We start from the raw sequence: 16028 nt of genomic DNA, 5'->3' as shown, positions 1-16028 counted from the left end.
ATACCTTGTAAATTTTCAACCTGAAATTTTAATACCAGTGATGAAGTACAAAGCAAAAAGCAGCACAAGAAAGCCTATCTGGATAAAATACTGTCAAAAATAACCCAGAAAATCACAGACCAATGGAGGTGCACACCTTTCTGGTGGCAAGGACATCTCTGAGAGTTACACCGATGACACAGACACAGAGCCCACCTGGACAATGTCCACCAGCGTCTGGGTACAGAGGAAAATATTAAACAGGACACACAAAACATTTTTCCCCTTCCCACTAAGTGTTTATTTTATAGCTTTTGCATCAGGTAATCAACTGAAACACTTGAACAACAGAAAGCTGGCAGTGTAAGGAAAAGGAGTGATTATCTCTCCAGCAGATGTGACAAAATGGTTTCGAGTTGGAAACAGTATTGCATAAATGAGTCAACTGAATGGGCGGGGGCGGGGGTGGGGGGAGAAGGGAGAGAGAACAGAGACAGAGCAAGGAGTCAGCATCTTCCAGCATGGATTGTGAGGGGGGAAGGCACTCTTTAGCTGTCTGTATATTTATAAAGTAATGTATATATATACACAATCCATGTTCCTCCAAATTACACTTGACACTGCTTTAGAGGTGCTCACACACCTCTCAACAGAAAGCTACTGAAGCTGTCTGTAAAATCAGATAGACGGGACCAGTGTGTCTAAATCACAGGCTTAACAGTCATGTGTTTGAAGGAGATCATCCCCATCAGGGTCCTTTTATAAATAGTACTGCAAAGGTCACAAAGCTGCATGAACTTAAATTATGGGATAAATCTGCCTAACATGATCACCCATTTCAATCTCTCCAATTCCCACTTCAGGAAATCAGAACAGAACGAAGCTCCACTCCAGAGGAGCTGAATTGGCAGTGCAGCTGAAACAGGGTTGCTCTTCCCCTCAAAAGGCTGCCTGCGCAGCTCAGCTGGCATCAGACAGCAGCTCTGCATAGGGCAAATGGATGCAAACATTTCACAGCAATTGCCCTGCTTCCTCTCACACTAAATAGCACTAATTTATGAAGAGGCAAGTTTTCAAATCATAAATTAGAAGCACCTGGGCCTCTTAAAGACAAACTTCCTAAAAGGTTACAGTACCGGGTGCTTCTCATAATCAAGGATTCGAGGACCATAGGTGTGTTTGACAATGATCATTGGGAAAATGCAAATAGATAGTTTACACAGATGTTCTCTATGTAGAATTTAAATATAAATGAAAATACCAACTATGCATTTGGGAACCAGCCTTTAGTTAAATTCTCTAGTGCTTTCAGGACTTTTATTTCATTTTATTAGAAAAAGAGAGAATAATTGTCTACAAACTATTTTCTTTCTAACTATGCAAATACAATGAGCAAATCATCTGCAATATCAAAATACTATTTGTAAATCATGGATGGCACTAAGAATTTCAGGAGTTTTCAGTAGGACACACATAGAGAAAGAGCAACAGTAGATTTCAAATTGTAGACATTAACTGAATTTAAAAAATAGAAAATAAAATTTAAAGTGTAAAAGTCAGCAAGTTCAAGTTATCTGATTTTCAGTAATTTAAATCCAATCGCCAGGAATTCAGAAGCACCCAGTGTGTTCAAAGTTGCACAAATGAGTATGAAGGATAGAAAAGTGACCCCCATGCAGTATCTTACGTGTCGCTATCAGGTATATTTAAGTGATACTTTACAGATTAAAGCTGGGTAAAATCAAAATATATCCTCCCCATTACATTTTAAAACAGTCACAATAATTTATCAACAGTTGCTATTTCACAGCAATTAGAAAACAGGAGTTGATACAAGTTCAACAAAAAGGTATTTTTTCTTCTTTTAGGAAATAAACATATAGATATACATACACACACATACACACATAACATTATATTTTAAAATTCAAAGTGGTTGATTTGCTTTTGTATTATAAAAAAAATTTTTCCCCTATGATCAAAATACTGAAAAAGCGCAAAGGCTGAATAAAGAAAACCACATTTGCCACGTTAAAAAAATACATTATTGTCTCAGTGGTTCTATATATTTGATTATAAAGTCAGGCATTATAAGGACTCTGCGCTCGCCAGACCCCTAGGGCTGCATCGGACCTCATGGAATTAAGTCTAACCCTTCCTCAGTCTCCAGGAAGGACACTCCTAACCCACCCTAAAAGATGACAGAATAAACCCCTGCTCTGAACTGTTCAACTGGGAAAGAAAACAGCCCACCTGGAAGCAATCTAAGTCATAAAAGTTTATGAATCTGTGGGAGACACCGCCTGAATCAGAAAGCTATTCTTTGGATATAAGTTAGGAGCTTTGGGAAGCACATAAACGCTTTTAGGCCATTAGAGTACAGATTCAAAAATGACTTCTCCATAAATAATGACCTATTTCAGGGGTTGGTAACCTACAACCCCTGGTCCATATCTAGCATGTCACCTGTTTTTGTAATAACGTTTTATTGGAAAATAGCCATGCTCATTCATTTATGTATTGTCTATGGGTGCTTTTGTGCTAAAATGGCCGAGTTGAGTAATTGTGACAGAGACCATATGGTCCACAAACCTAAAATATTTACTTTCTGGATCTTTATTAAGAAAAGTTTACTGACCCCCTGATCTAGCACACGGGCTACTCCAGTTACTTAGGGGAGTTACTGCACCTCTAGAGGGTTCCAGCGCATATGCCGAGAATAACCGACATGCCGGGGCTCCTTAGCAGATAAGTGTCAAGTGCCCCACCTGGAAGTGGTGTTTTACTTTTGAGCTAGGAAATAATTTGTATATATTTCACACAAAAATCTGTAAAAGTTAATAAGTACATAAAAAAGAAAGCAAGCCAAATAAAAAAAGTATGCATGTCAATATTCTCTTAATATTTTTCTATTACCGAGGGAAAAGGTACAAATATAATTCTGTCAACTTTCTTTAATTTTCTTTAAATTTGTTAATAAATGCTTTTTGAGAAGTCGTACTCCCTCCTCACCTCCCATACCATTCATTAATAACCTTGAAAGCAACCTGCCTAAAATGCTTACATAGTTTGGTGAGGCCTTGTTTGGGAATATTTATTTAAACTATACATATTAAAGGTTATTCTTTTAGAAAGGTGTCTCGGAAATTCTTTATCTCTGTCACTCTAAGAAGGGGAAGAAGTTAAAGAATGCGCAGGGAAATTAAACTCTGCAAAACATACTTTAAAAACCAGAGATATAAAAACAGGAAAATCGTCCAAATTTGAAGAACAAATTTCCCCTGCCCTTAGTCAACTAATGAAGTCTTTTTCCAAGAGGGAACCTTCTGAACTCAAGCAGCTGCTCGTGAATCTTTAAGAATTCACAGGTGTTTCGTTATTTCAACAGTTGAAACAGGGAAGATGAAACACTGAGAAGATACTCATCAAACAAATTTATATCAAGGTTATTTTTTTTCAACCAGTTTATAAGCGGACTTTCCCTTTCTTTTTAAAAAAAATGAATGGCGTGAAACTATATGTTGGAGATGTTTCCACGACACCTTACGTTTATACAGCACTTTACAATTCTCAAAGTGCTCTCACATGCCGTCTCATTTAATCCTCACAACATCCCTGCGAGGTAGGTACAGCAGGTATTATCACCCTCATTTCAAAGTGAGGGAATAGAGGCAAAGAGAGGTTAAGTGACTTACCCAGGATCACACAACTGATAAGTGACAGAGCCAGACCAGAAATCAAGTTTTCTGATTCCTTGTCCAGTACTCTTTCCACTATAATTACTGCCCCCAATTATGAGTAATGCACTATGTATAAAAATTGAAAAGTTATTAAATTTCAGTGATATCTTAAATGAGAAATATAAGAACAGTAGGTCTGATGGTTTTACTGGACATAATAAAATTGGTGCAAAACCACTTTTGTCTAATTACTGATAACCTTTTGGTCCAAATACATAAAATATGCAATATTTACAGCACTTTCTTTTTTTTTTTTGTAAATGCAATGCTTTAAAACACATTATAAAGCACCTTAGTAAAAATAGTCTACAAGTAAAAGTACAGCAGTAGGAAAATCCTACCCATACCACAGCTCACTACTGGAGTTATAATATGGAGTCACTGGTACCTGTTTACAGCCTTACAAATAACCCATGGAGAAACAAATACCAAACTTACTTTTTTTAATATGAATATGTGGAAGCCTTAACTAAAACTTCAGGTGATGCCAACATTCTTTGAAGTATGTCCCCAAGCTTAGGTCCTGGGGGAGACAGGAGTGAGAAATACTGCTTTGACTGTTATTATTGTATTAGTGATCATTTAAACTGGTTCTTAACACTAATGATAATGATTTTTAAAGGAAATTAACATGACCTACATAAATATGGGCAATCCTGACTACAGTAGAGACATTTCCTAGCAAACATGATGGAACATTCCAAGAAATTCCATGGGACGTGACTCACAAAAACGAAGCACACACTGCCGAACAGTTAACAACACTACTCAGTGGTGCTGGAGAGCCCCGACCTCCAGGGGAAGGCGAAGTAGCAAATGCATTCCTTCACTTGTGGTTCGTTGAAAAAATGCTGTATCCAAAAACAGAATTATCAGAACTTTTCTGAAATTATATTTAGCCTTTTGATTAGAACTGCCATAGGTTTATTTTAGGCAGGAGGTTGTAACTCCCACCAAAATTTAACCAGGAAAAACAAAAAGCGCCTGAAACCCAAACTTCTTGGATGCCGACACAGCAGCCAGCACCTGCTTCTTCGACGTCACTGTCTGTTTCCTAACTTGGCTCAATACAAATTGTCTCACACACCAATCAGCATCCACGCTGGGGAGCTGGGAACTAAGGTGAAGACAGGGTCAAAGTTTCAGTTCAAAAATCCAACAGTCACACCCTGTACTCAGTTTGATTTAGGGTAAATCTTCTCATAAAAAAAGTTTTGTGCGAGGATGTAGAGGTCTCCATCTTTCTCTCGTACCGCGTGGGCTCTGATGAACTGGAACTGCTCTAGAGCAAACTCGTAGAACTCGTTCTCCATTTTCCAAATGTCGGACTGCTGTAGTTTTGCAATGGTTTGCTTAGTCGGGAGTTTCTTCTCTGTGGTCTTCCTAAGATGGGATTTCTTTCCTACTTACAAATGAAAAAAAGAAAAGGTAAATAATTCTGAGAACACATAAGAGGCCAATGCCTCTTACTTGAATAGATGGTTTAAAAGTTAATATGGAAGGACAGGTAACATAATTCTTTTATATTATTATCACTCGGCCCAAAATCAGTGCCCTAATCACACTGCAACTGTGATTTATTCCTTTGTAATGTAAATCCTTAACTTGTTAAAGACTTAATGAGTTGTCAGGTAGTAAAAGTAAGGACTGCCAATCAGTGAAGTGGAGGCTGTCACAACACGTGAGGTATTCTCAAGTGCTCTGACTAGCTCCTTTTTGAAAATGTGATAGAATAGCTATATTCAATCTTAATACTAATTTCTCATTACCTATGCTCCATATAATTCTATGTGAGAAACCAGGACCGGCACAGTCCCTTTCCTATAGGAAGCACTGTGGAGGCTGCTGAAGCGCACTGTCAGGAGGGCTGTAGAGGACAGAGCGCATGAGGGTCACGGTCGAAGTGACCAAGTCCCCCTGTCCCGCCTCTACTCTAAATGCCATGAAGCACGTCTGGGGTGGAATCTTTGGGATCCAGAATTACTCAATATTATACATTTCTAAGACTGCTTCTGTAGTTTGTTTATTTCCACTGTTCCTACAATGCCTTCTAATTATCATCTAATACACGTTCATTCATTCAAAAAATATTTACTGAACACCATCAGAATGCCAGGAATTGTTTTGTTTTGAAAATGATGAGGAGAAACAGGCAATATATCTGCCTGTTTCTGGAGTTATTTCTTGTATTTTACTTAAGAAACTTCAAAGCACATATATTTTTCAATTTTCAAATAAAGTTAAGGACAGCTTTAAAAAGAAACCAATCGTTTATATACCTGTACGGTAGAGTTCTGTAGCACCCCGGAAGAACCGGGGCAAAGCTGCCTCCAGTAACATGATAAAATCTTCAAGCTCTTCGGTAACTCCCACCAGAAAGTATTCATTAATTAGGTTATACTTGGCTTGATCCATAGCCCACCTGCTTCCCACATTCCTAAAACCCAGAAAAGAAATTAAGGACTTGATGCCTTTGCCACTGTATATTATGGAAAAAATAGATAAACACATGTTCGTCCAAAGCCTTAACCCTCTTTTATCAATGTCCTCCGGGAGGCACACCTGCTTTCAGTTTCCTTTGCCTCTATTCCCAATTTCTGCTCAACTGTGCACTGCTAATTCAGACTTTACAGTTAGCTTAAAATTCACAAAGTTCAGTTTGAGGGCAGATATACATGTATAGTGTCCGTATATTTAATTTTTTTTAAAACTAAACGTTGTTCCCTTTAAAAACTCTCTAGTAAGGCCTAAGCGACCTGTGTGTAGTGCCAATCAATGTCACCGTGAGCCAGGTTTCTTCCTCTCGTTCCTGAGGAACAGAAGTAAGAGAATAAATGGCTCTGCCAGAATCTTTGATTTCTGACACTGTCAGCTAATGGCTGTTAATAGAGATTTGGCTCTAAATAAACTGTACTTTTCCGTTCTTTTTAGCACTGACATTCCCTAACCATAATTTCAGTTCTGTTTTTAAGCAGTGTGATATTGAGCTGGTGACTTTATCTTTCTTTGCTTCCTCAGTCATTAAAAAGCTGTGGTGAGACGTGGGGTAGAGTAAATTAGTTTATTTCCAAGGTCTCTCCCAGTTCTATGCATCTGTAAAACACATTTAAGATATTCAGTTGCAATCTCCTCAATAATGCCCAGCAGAGCAATATTCTTTATTCTAAGGAGGAGGTTGCAAACTTTCTACAGAAGGCCAGAGGGAAAACGCCCTAGGTTTTGCAGGCCGTGTGGCCTTGCAGCAGGGAAACCGCCGTAAGACAGTAAGTAAACAAATGAACGTGGCTTGTGTTCCAATAAACTTTATGAAAACAGGTAATGGGCTAAAGCTAGTCTCCAGGTTGTAATTTGCCAATCCCTTGTTCTACGGAAATGGTTAAAAATTAAGACATTCTTCTTATGCTTCCAGTTATTCTTATACTATTAATTATACTTTTACATAATCTATTGTGTAGGATTTTAAAGTTAACAGTAATCAAAAGTCTCAATTAACGAAGAAAAGACATTCCTTGCATCTCCTGATGGTTTTTAAGAAAGATAGTAACTTTCCATGTATTGTTTTTTAACTTTTCCTATTAAAATTATTATTTAGATCAAATGACAACTTACCATTGTTTTTAGAAACTGAAAACTCAGCACATTCTGAGGAAACATACTCTATGAAAGATATCTTTATTTTCCACCTCATGTTTGTTAGCAGACAAAACTATAACCATAACCTTCTCTCAAAGTCAAAGCCAGCAGAACAGTAAAACCAGGTGAGGAATTTACCCAGTAGGACAAAAGTCCTACTTTATCTAACATGAACGGCTAAAACAGTAAGCTCAGGGGAAAATGAGGTTTATAAAATGACCCCTGACCTCTAATTAAGAGCTCTGCCGGAATACAGCAAAACATGTAACACTAAAAACCGACCAACTAACAAAAGATCAAAAACCAGCATCTGAGAAAACATTGCAAGATTATTATACATAAAGAATCTTTTTAGTGCACTTAAAGGTAACCATAGAACTAGGTATTACTTAATCACATGCTATGTTTAGTCTGGTCTCTCACTAATTTTCTTATATCTAACCCTTGGCTAGCACATCTGCATCTGTGAAATACAGATTGTAGAGATAATTTAAATTATACAGAAATTCAGATTATAGAGATCATCAATTTAAGCTAACTTTATCTCCTTACCAACATTCCGAGCTGTGTCCGCAGAAGAATGGGATTTGGAGCCAGAGCTTCTCTGGAGCACAGTCTGAGCCGCCCTCAGCTACACATTCATCAAAGGTCTGGAACAAAGACAGCACATGTGAGCCATAAACCCAAGTCTCACCTACAAGATCTTAATGTATTAAGTTATCAAATAAATGAGTGGTCGTGGGTACCCATCAACGAGCTACTGAGTTGAAGGGATGCGCAGGTCATGAACACATACCTGAGATACCGAGGAAAGTTAAACCTGGATTTTCCTCACATCTTTGTTTTATGCCAACATTTATAAGAGTTCTTTCACTATATGAATGGAAACCTCCCAGGTAAAATCTCCCTTGAAAATAAGTGCTGGTTTATGTTAAACTTGTGTATTTATACTTTCTAACTCCTAGTACTAAAGGAAAATTAAATAAAAACAAGGCTAAAGGTACTATCACTTCTTTATAATCATTTGAAAAAATATGTAAGGCAGGACTACACTTATGTGTTTTTTCCTTTTCTCATTAAAATAAACATAAAAAGTCATTGTACAAAGCAGAAATGACTGCAGATACTTAAGACCTGTATGCCTTCCTGTCCAAATGCATCTGACTGAAATAATTAAAAGGGAAAGAGACTCACAGCTGTATCTAAAATGATTCAATTTCACTTTCTTGGGTACTTACAGTCCGGCACAGGCATTGTAACAGTAGGCATTGCCTATCTGAAAGGATACGATACTGAGTGAGACACAGAGAACCAACTTGGGAGCTGTGGTTGTTGCAGTGAGACTCTACAAACACCGCCTGGTGTTTCTGAGGAGAGGACTCGGCTGCAGTAAAGGCTCCTGAGTGTCTACATCCCTGTTCCTTTGTTTCAGAAGCTGAGCATCTACTCTAATCCACCTACCAAATGTTTTAATAGATATGAAAGTAGAAAAATAGTCTGAGTTTTCAGCTCCTTTATGGTTCCTTCCTATTATCTGGGGGAGCTGTTTCACTCCTATCAACTAAAAGGAACAACCCAAAGATGGCAAGGAAGATGTGGAAGGGGAAAAAACTATGAATAACCAAATGTTGGTGAACACACAGGTGTGTGAGTGTGAGACCATAGCATATAACAGAAATTCTCCCATTTCTATCTAAATATTTGAATAAAATAAACCAAGTATTCCCCAGTGAAACCAAATTAAGACAATTCAAAGCCATTTTTACTACATTCAGCTTGATGATCAATCCACAGAGACCCTAAGATGAACCGCTGGGCCGACTCCAACAGCGAATCAGCGCTCAGGCTTCTCCGTTCACCAGAGGAAACCTTCCCTTGAATGGTCACCAAAAGCTCCCTGCTGATTTGCTAACTTCCATTAGCCTTCTCCTTACATATTGGTCACATTTCAGAAATAGGATTTTCTATAAAATATTCTTCTCTTACAAAATTTCAAGTCCTTGAAAAAGCAAAAACAAACAAAATAAAAACACTCCAGACTCTTCCTCACCCACCAAATCACCAGAGAAACAAAAAGTTATGATGAGCTTCTTCACTTAAAAACCATTTATGGTTTGTCCTGACCAGTGTGGCTCTGCTGGGCACCATCCCTCAGAGTGAAAGGTTGCCAGTTCAATTCCCAGTCAGGGCACATGCCTGGGTTGTGGGTTTGGTCCCTGGTTGGAGTGCATATGAGAGGCAACCAATCAATGTTTCTCTCTCACATCAATGTGTCTCTTTCTCCCTCCCTTCACCTCTAAAAACAAAATCTTTTAATAAAGCCATTTATGGTTTTTAGAAAGAGCAATTCTTTGTGAACTAGACACAAATGTTTTTAAAAGCATGAAATATCAAAATATTCTTGAGACCATTTAGATGGTTAGTTTAGATATTTAACTACTAAAATTGAAGGTTAAAAGAATTAACAGATGGTTGATAGTAATGGCAATTATATTTGCATTAAACCCTCTTCTGCAAATAATTTTGCTTCATACATTATATAGAAAACTGATGCTAAGCATGAGCTCTCTCAACTTCCTGCTTAGATAAAAGTTTATCTGCATCTATAGCCTTACCACCCTCATCTTTAAAGAGACATTTCCTTCCCCTATCTTTGAACACCATTCTTACCCCCTTCTGAGACTCTGCTCCACCAATTTCTCTCCAGCTCCTTGCATGATCACCCCTTGCTGTATTCGGATATATTAATACACCCAAGTGTCTGTCATCTTAAAGAAACACTTCCTGACTTTTTTTTTGTTCCTTTCAAAGCCAAACTTCTATTTCAAGAGCAGTCTTTCCTCAGGGTTGGTCTTATCTCTCAGTTGCTTCTCAACCCCTTGGATTCCATCTGAACTTCTTTCTCTGACATCCCTCATGAACCTGCCATTGACAAATCCAACGGACAGATTTTAATCCTCAATTCACTAAACTTTTTGCAATTGAAATTATTATCCTATCCATTTCAAGGACTTGCCCGGTTTGTCTTCTCATTCTCTGACAGCAGCCTCCTTGGCATGCTACTCTGTGTCTGCCTACTCTTTCAATGTTGGCATTGCCCAGAGTTACATATCTGCACCCCCTCTTTCTCTTCCTTTTTCATTTGGTCTTCCTGTCAAACTCTACATGTCTTCCAAGTGCAGTTTCATTCAATCCCTTGTTTCGGCTTCCACCTAATGTGGGTGACTCTCAAATCAATGATTCAGTCAGACCTATTTTTTGAGGTATGACTACAATTCCTACTTGCTACTTCCATCTTCTTATACATGACTAAAAATATTGTTCATTTTCATCTCCTTCTTCACCTCCATTACAACTGACTTTCTTTTGTTTTCTCTCTTCTGGTGAAAGGAACCGCCCATGGTCCAATCAGAAACTTGGGAAGAACACAGGTCAAGGCTGACTCTGGCTACATACCTTTTACTGATGAGAGAAAACTGGTCTACAATGAAGTAAGCAAACCTGTAAATATGTCAACTGTAAAGATATTACATTGCTTTCCTGTGGTGTTTTTTACATATAAAATACTTTCTAAGCAAAGAGTAAGTTCTTAAATGCCTTTGAGAGACAGAATAGTAAAATTCATGTTTGAAACACCAAACCACTGTCAGGGAACTGTGAATTGCCAAGGACTGTGAAGGCAGCATTTTGTAAGTCAGTGGTAAAACCAGGCAGTGTTCAGTATGAATTCCTTCCAGCTTTATTTACTATCTTCTATAAATGAAAATATATACATTTTAAGTTCATTATAATTCCTCTGTTGTTAAGCTTATTAATTTAAAGAAATACAAAAAGCAAATTGGGGTAGGAACTGGATCTCTGGGACTAAACTGACTCTTCTTCAGATTGTCACTGAGAGCAAGTAACTACCCCACTTTTCGGACTATAAGATGCAACCTCTCCCCACACTCTCCGCCCCGCCCAATTTGGGGGGAATAATGGTTATTAATGCTGCTGTTGAGTTCTGTTTACATTTACATTGGTGAAATATTATGTTATTTATGTTATTAAATATTTTACCACATTTTTTGCTTCAAATTTTTTCCCCTATTTTCCTCCTCTAAAACCTAGGTGGTGTCTTATGGTCTGAAAAATACAGTAATTACTCTTTCCATAACTTTAAGCCCTCTTGATGTTCTGTTAGTAAAATAATTAATAAAAATTTTAAGAACCTATAAGGCAGTATAAAGTTAAGATCATACAAAATAAATATTTACATATTTAGAAAACGTGAGCAATGAGATGTATCCGTGCAGTTAGCATTGTTTGGGAGCCATTAAGAAGGCCTGTGCTGACAGAAGGGCTCAGAGACAAACTAGGGCTACTTAAACGTGGACATTTGATAGACATTTTCTCAAAATGAGCAAAGTGTGTTGCCTGTTGCTTGAAAGAAAACAGCTGACAGTGTTAGTAGCCCAGTGGTTCTCAACTGGAGCTGTCTGGACCCCCAGGTGACATTTAGCAATGTTGGAAGACATTTTTAATTCTCACGACCGTGTTGTGTGTGGGAAGGATGTTACTGGGTACAGGTCAGAGATGCTGGTAAACATCCTACAACTAGAGGCAACCCCCCTCACACACGAAGAATTATCTGGCCCCAGATACGAAGAAGTATCTGTTGTTACTGTTGTTACAGTAACAACAACCGTATCAAGGTTGAGAAACCCTGTGGTAGCTAATGAACAAAGTTAAGTTTTCAAGAAAAATATAAAATTTAGAAAACTTGACCGGTCACCATAAGCTTGACTCTTTCTTAATATGTAAAGACTTTCCTAATGAGATCAAGGGTGATGTTAATGCATGTGAATTTTTGATATTGTTTAATAAAATGTGTCAGCACTTGGAAGGCCCACATAGTCAGGTAACTAATATGACCCGAATGACCAATGCATGATGTTACAAAATTATGCTTGGTTAAAAATTCATTCAAAGTGTAAAATACATCAATGGACGTTAATGAAGCACAGCATACTGAATTCACTGCTACGGCTTCAGACTTCACACTTCAACAACTTCAAGACACCAGTACTTGTCTAGTTTTAATGTAGTATTAAAGAGGAATATCCACAATATTCTGAAAAGACTATTGAAATTCTCCCTTTTCCAATTACACACCTGTGTAAAGCCTGATTTTCTTTATATACTTCAACCAAAAGAACTGATTAAATTAAATGGATTCAGAAGCAGACATGAAAATCCAGCTCTCTTATTTTAAGCTAGATATTTTTTAAATTTGCAAAAGTATAAGATGTCACACTTTTTATGTTTGTTTGAAAATGGTTATTTGCATGAAAATATTAATGTTACCAATATGATGGGTTTCCTAGTGTTATTTTTAAGTTAATTAGTATTTTCAAAAGCTCTCATTTATTGGTAAATTTACTGATATTAAAAAGTATCAGTAGACATAACCTACACAAACAAAAGCTCTTTAGTGGTCCTCAACAATTTTCTTAAAGGAGTAAAAGGAATTCTGAGACTAAAACGTTTAAGGATCACTGATTTATCTGTACAGTTCTTTAATGCTGACCTTTGGATTATTTAATATCCCTATTTTCCAGGTACTGGGTAGAGAGTAAATTAAGTAGAATTCTAGTTATAAAATATGAAAAACAGAGCATTTGAAATCTCCCTCAATAACATAAATTCTGTGTTCTTTGCAAGAGCACCTTACAAGGTTTACGTGCCTAAAATTGATTTGTGTGAAGTGTAAACAGGGTGCAGTTCAGTGCTGCAGTTTAACAACGTAATAGTTGCCATGAGTGCTGAACTGAATATAATCTGATCCACTTCAAACTATTACTTGAGGTGCAAATATACCATTTCATGCAAATGAAACCATTGCAAGGTATTTCCTACATTATTATAGCCATTGTTTAATCCCCATTTATCTTCCATTTTCAAAACATTAACCCTGTCATTTTCAAAATGTAACATGCCATGCAGTCTTATCAACACTATAAATGTGAGTTTATTAACAAAAACTCTTTCAAGTTAAAGATATTAAGGAATTATTTGTAGTAACACAAATTGTTCAACTCATTGGGCCCCAGAATGTTACCAACATCTGTGTCATGAGAAAAAAATCAAATTAATAAAAATGTGTATATCTCAATATGTTAGACTGAAATGGTCCACTTTGTCAATCACAAAACAAAGGAATTTTTTACTTTAATAAAGCATCTGTAGATGGCTCTGTCTTCCTAAGAATTAAGGTAATGCAATGGTATTTTGTTGATATTACTAATATTACATCTGAATAAATAGGTATGTTAGTATGTATTTTATAATGACATTAAAGCCTTGTTACCATCAGGTTGAAGAATGGTTAAAAGAGCCTTTCTACCTAAAACTTTCTAACGTAAAAGAGAAATTATGTTAAAATATCTGCTTCTGCGTATTGAACATGCAACTCTGGAATATCTCTTACATAAAAATGTTGAATAGCACGATGTATCTCCTCCCTCCTTTTTAAAGGTCATGGAGGGGTTAAAACTGTGAGTCTGGAGTTAGAGTCCTTGGGTTTAAATACCAGCTAACATTGAGCAAGGTACTTAACCTGTCTGTGCCTCAGTTTCCTGATCTGTAAAATGGAGACAGTAACAGCAACTACCATATAGAATTATTGTACAGGCTACATGAAAATATATACATATATATTACGTATAATAAATATATACATATATTATATATGGCATATACATACATAGTATATACCGCTCTCTTAAAACAATGCTTGATACACAATAAGCACTCAATAAGAATGAGCTATTATTATTAAGTATTACCACTGTCTAATTCTCCAAAGCACAAAACCATGGCATCCAGGACTGACAATGTAGGAACCTACATGATTGCAAATCTTTCCCTCACCAACGTCAGAATTCCTTTGCTGGAAGGAAAGAGGTAGATACACTTACTGAGTAATAGCTAATGTGAATGATAAGGCCTAAAAAAAGTAGTAAGCATTTCAATGAATTTAGAAATGACTATCAATACATTCAAAACTACTAGGTCACAAAATAGTTCTATTACTAAAGCTTATAAAATTTTGCAGCCTCTTCATAATAACATAAGTATATATTATTTTTAGGAGCTTAAATAACACTAAAAGATTGGAGGGCACTGAAAGTAATGGTTTGGTCAGTTATCTGTGTTTGGATTAGTACCTTCGAACTAAAGCTTTCAGACTACAGGAAAGAAACAGCAATTTCTAGAAACATAAAAAAGTAAAATAAAACAAAAAATAATGCCTCCTCATGTAACACTGAGGGCACATCTAACTCAGAAAAAATATAATCGTTGGATACTAATTATTATGATGTATCAAGTATCCAGCATCACTACCATGTAAACTTTTGAGTTAAGTGCAGAATTCAACCATTTGTTAAGCCCGTACAGAACTAGGCTCTAGGCTGAATCCTTGGGAAACAAAGGCAAATGAAATATAGTCCCTGCTTTAGGAAGTTTACAACCTTTTGGAGAAGACATATATGTAAACAAATAATTCAAACATCACCAAATAAATGCTTAGAAAGAGATCTGAACGGCGTGCTCCGGGGGCCTTGAATAGGACGTGCTAACTGCCTAGGCACACCAGCAAAGACTTTGTGGGAGAGCTGGACCTCAAAGGTGGACAAAATCTTCCAGAGTGAAGGAAAGAAATTACAAACATTGGGAACAACACATGCACAGAAAATAGGAAGTGATGAGTCTGGAGGACAGTGGCATTTCATGTGGCTGGGGCACTGGGTGCCTGAGAGAAATGAGGCAGGTCTCAGCCTTTGTCGGCTTGTGTCTCCTGCACCTTGGGCAATCCTGTGAGAAATGAGGTTTCCATAAAAATGTTCCACCAAAAAAGTTGACAAGTCAGTTTGTTTTTTTTTAGAAAAACTACTCTGATGTTTCTATGGAGGGTGCACATAAACAGAAGAGAACCTAATACTGCACCTGCTAGGTAAGAACTCTTGTTGGGTCACTATTCTTTCCTTGAGAACAGCTGCCTTAGCAAAATAGTGTCCAAAACTCATGATCATCCAGGCTAAAACCAAAGTACATACATGAATACATCATTTTAATGAATAGTATAATGGTCTCATAGAATGTTGTTAATAATATAACAACCATAGTAAGACAAATATTCAACCCTAAACATAAGTCAAATATTTTTTTAATGACAAAAATTATGTGTACTCCAAAATATCAAGTATAAAGTAGTTTTACTTCTGCTTTTATACTTTTAGGCTCTTTTCAAAATGTCCACAATAAGCGAGTAGTATGTTTATAATCAATAATAAATTTTAAAAGCACATTGTTCATTGCATTTCATAAACAGTTATTTTTACAAAAATATTATAACTAAAAGTTTACCTTTTTGTCTCCTTGTTTTCGTCTTCTTAACCCTGGTCTATAATCATCTCCAAATCTCAGAAAGTAATAGTACGAAACTAGCCTTTCAATGGGATCCCTTATGACATTAATGTAAATGGGCTTCTTTTTTACACCAAATCTGAAATAAAGCCAAAATTAAAAGGTGAAATCAACATTTTCACTCTACTTAGTATTACCCTGAAATTGTAAGTTTAGGTATTAATTCTTTATGAAAAGAACATGAATTAATTTAATAATGGACTATGT

General features: G+C 36.7%; 1 protein-coding gene across 2 annotated transcripts in view; it reads right to left on the bottom strand.

The window, feature by feature from the left end:
- Positions 1 to 379: 379 nt before the first annotated feature.
- Positions 380 to 16028, bottom strand: part of HS2ST1 (heparan sulfate 2-O-sulfotransferase 1) — a 169215-nt gene continuing 153566 nt past the window's right edge. The window contains exons 4-7 of one of the 2 annotated variants that reach the window (XM_028511775.2): positions 15762 to 15900; positions 7905 to 8002; positions 5999 to 6156; positions 380 to 5121 (exon numbers count right to left, since the gene is read on the bottom strand). In XM_028511775.2, the coding sequence (XP_028367576.1) occupies positions 4895 to 5121; positions 5999 to 6156; positions 7905 to 8002; positions 15762 to 15900 (622 nt within the window). In that variant the 3' untranslated portion in view covers positions 380 to 4894. Of the gene's footprint in view, positions 5125 to 5998; positions 6157 to 7904; positions 8003 to 15761; positions 15901 to 16028 lie in introns of both variants that reach the window. The other variant, XM_028511774.2, reaches the window with a different exon arrangement.

The sequence above is a fragment of the Phyllostomus discolor genome, chromosome 5, assembly GCF_004126475.2.
Source record: "Phyllostomus discolor isolate MPI-MPIP mPhyDis1 chromosome 5, mPhyDis1.pri.v3, whole genome shotgun sequence".
NCBI lineage: Eukaryota > Metazoa > Chordata > Mammalia > Chiroptera > Phyllostomidae > Phyllostomus > Phyllostomus discolor.
The sequence above is the reverse complement of the archived record's forward strand: the minus strand, read 5'-3'. Positions and strand labels throughout refer to the sequence as shown.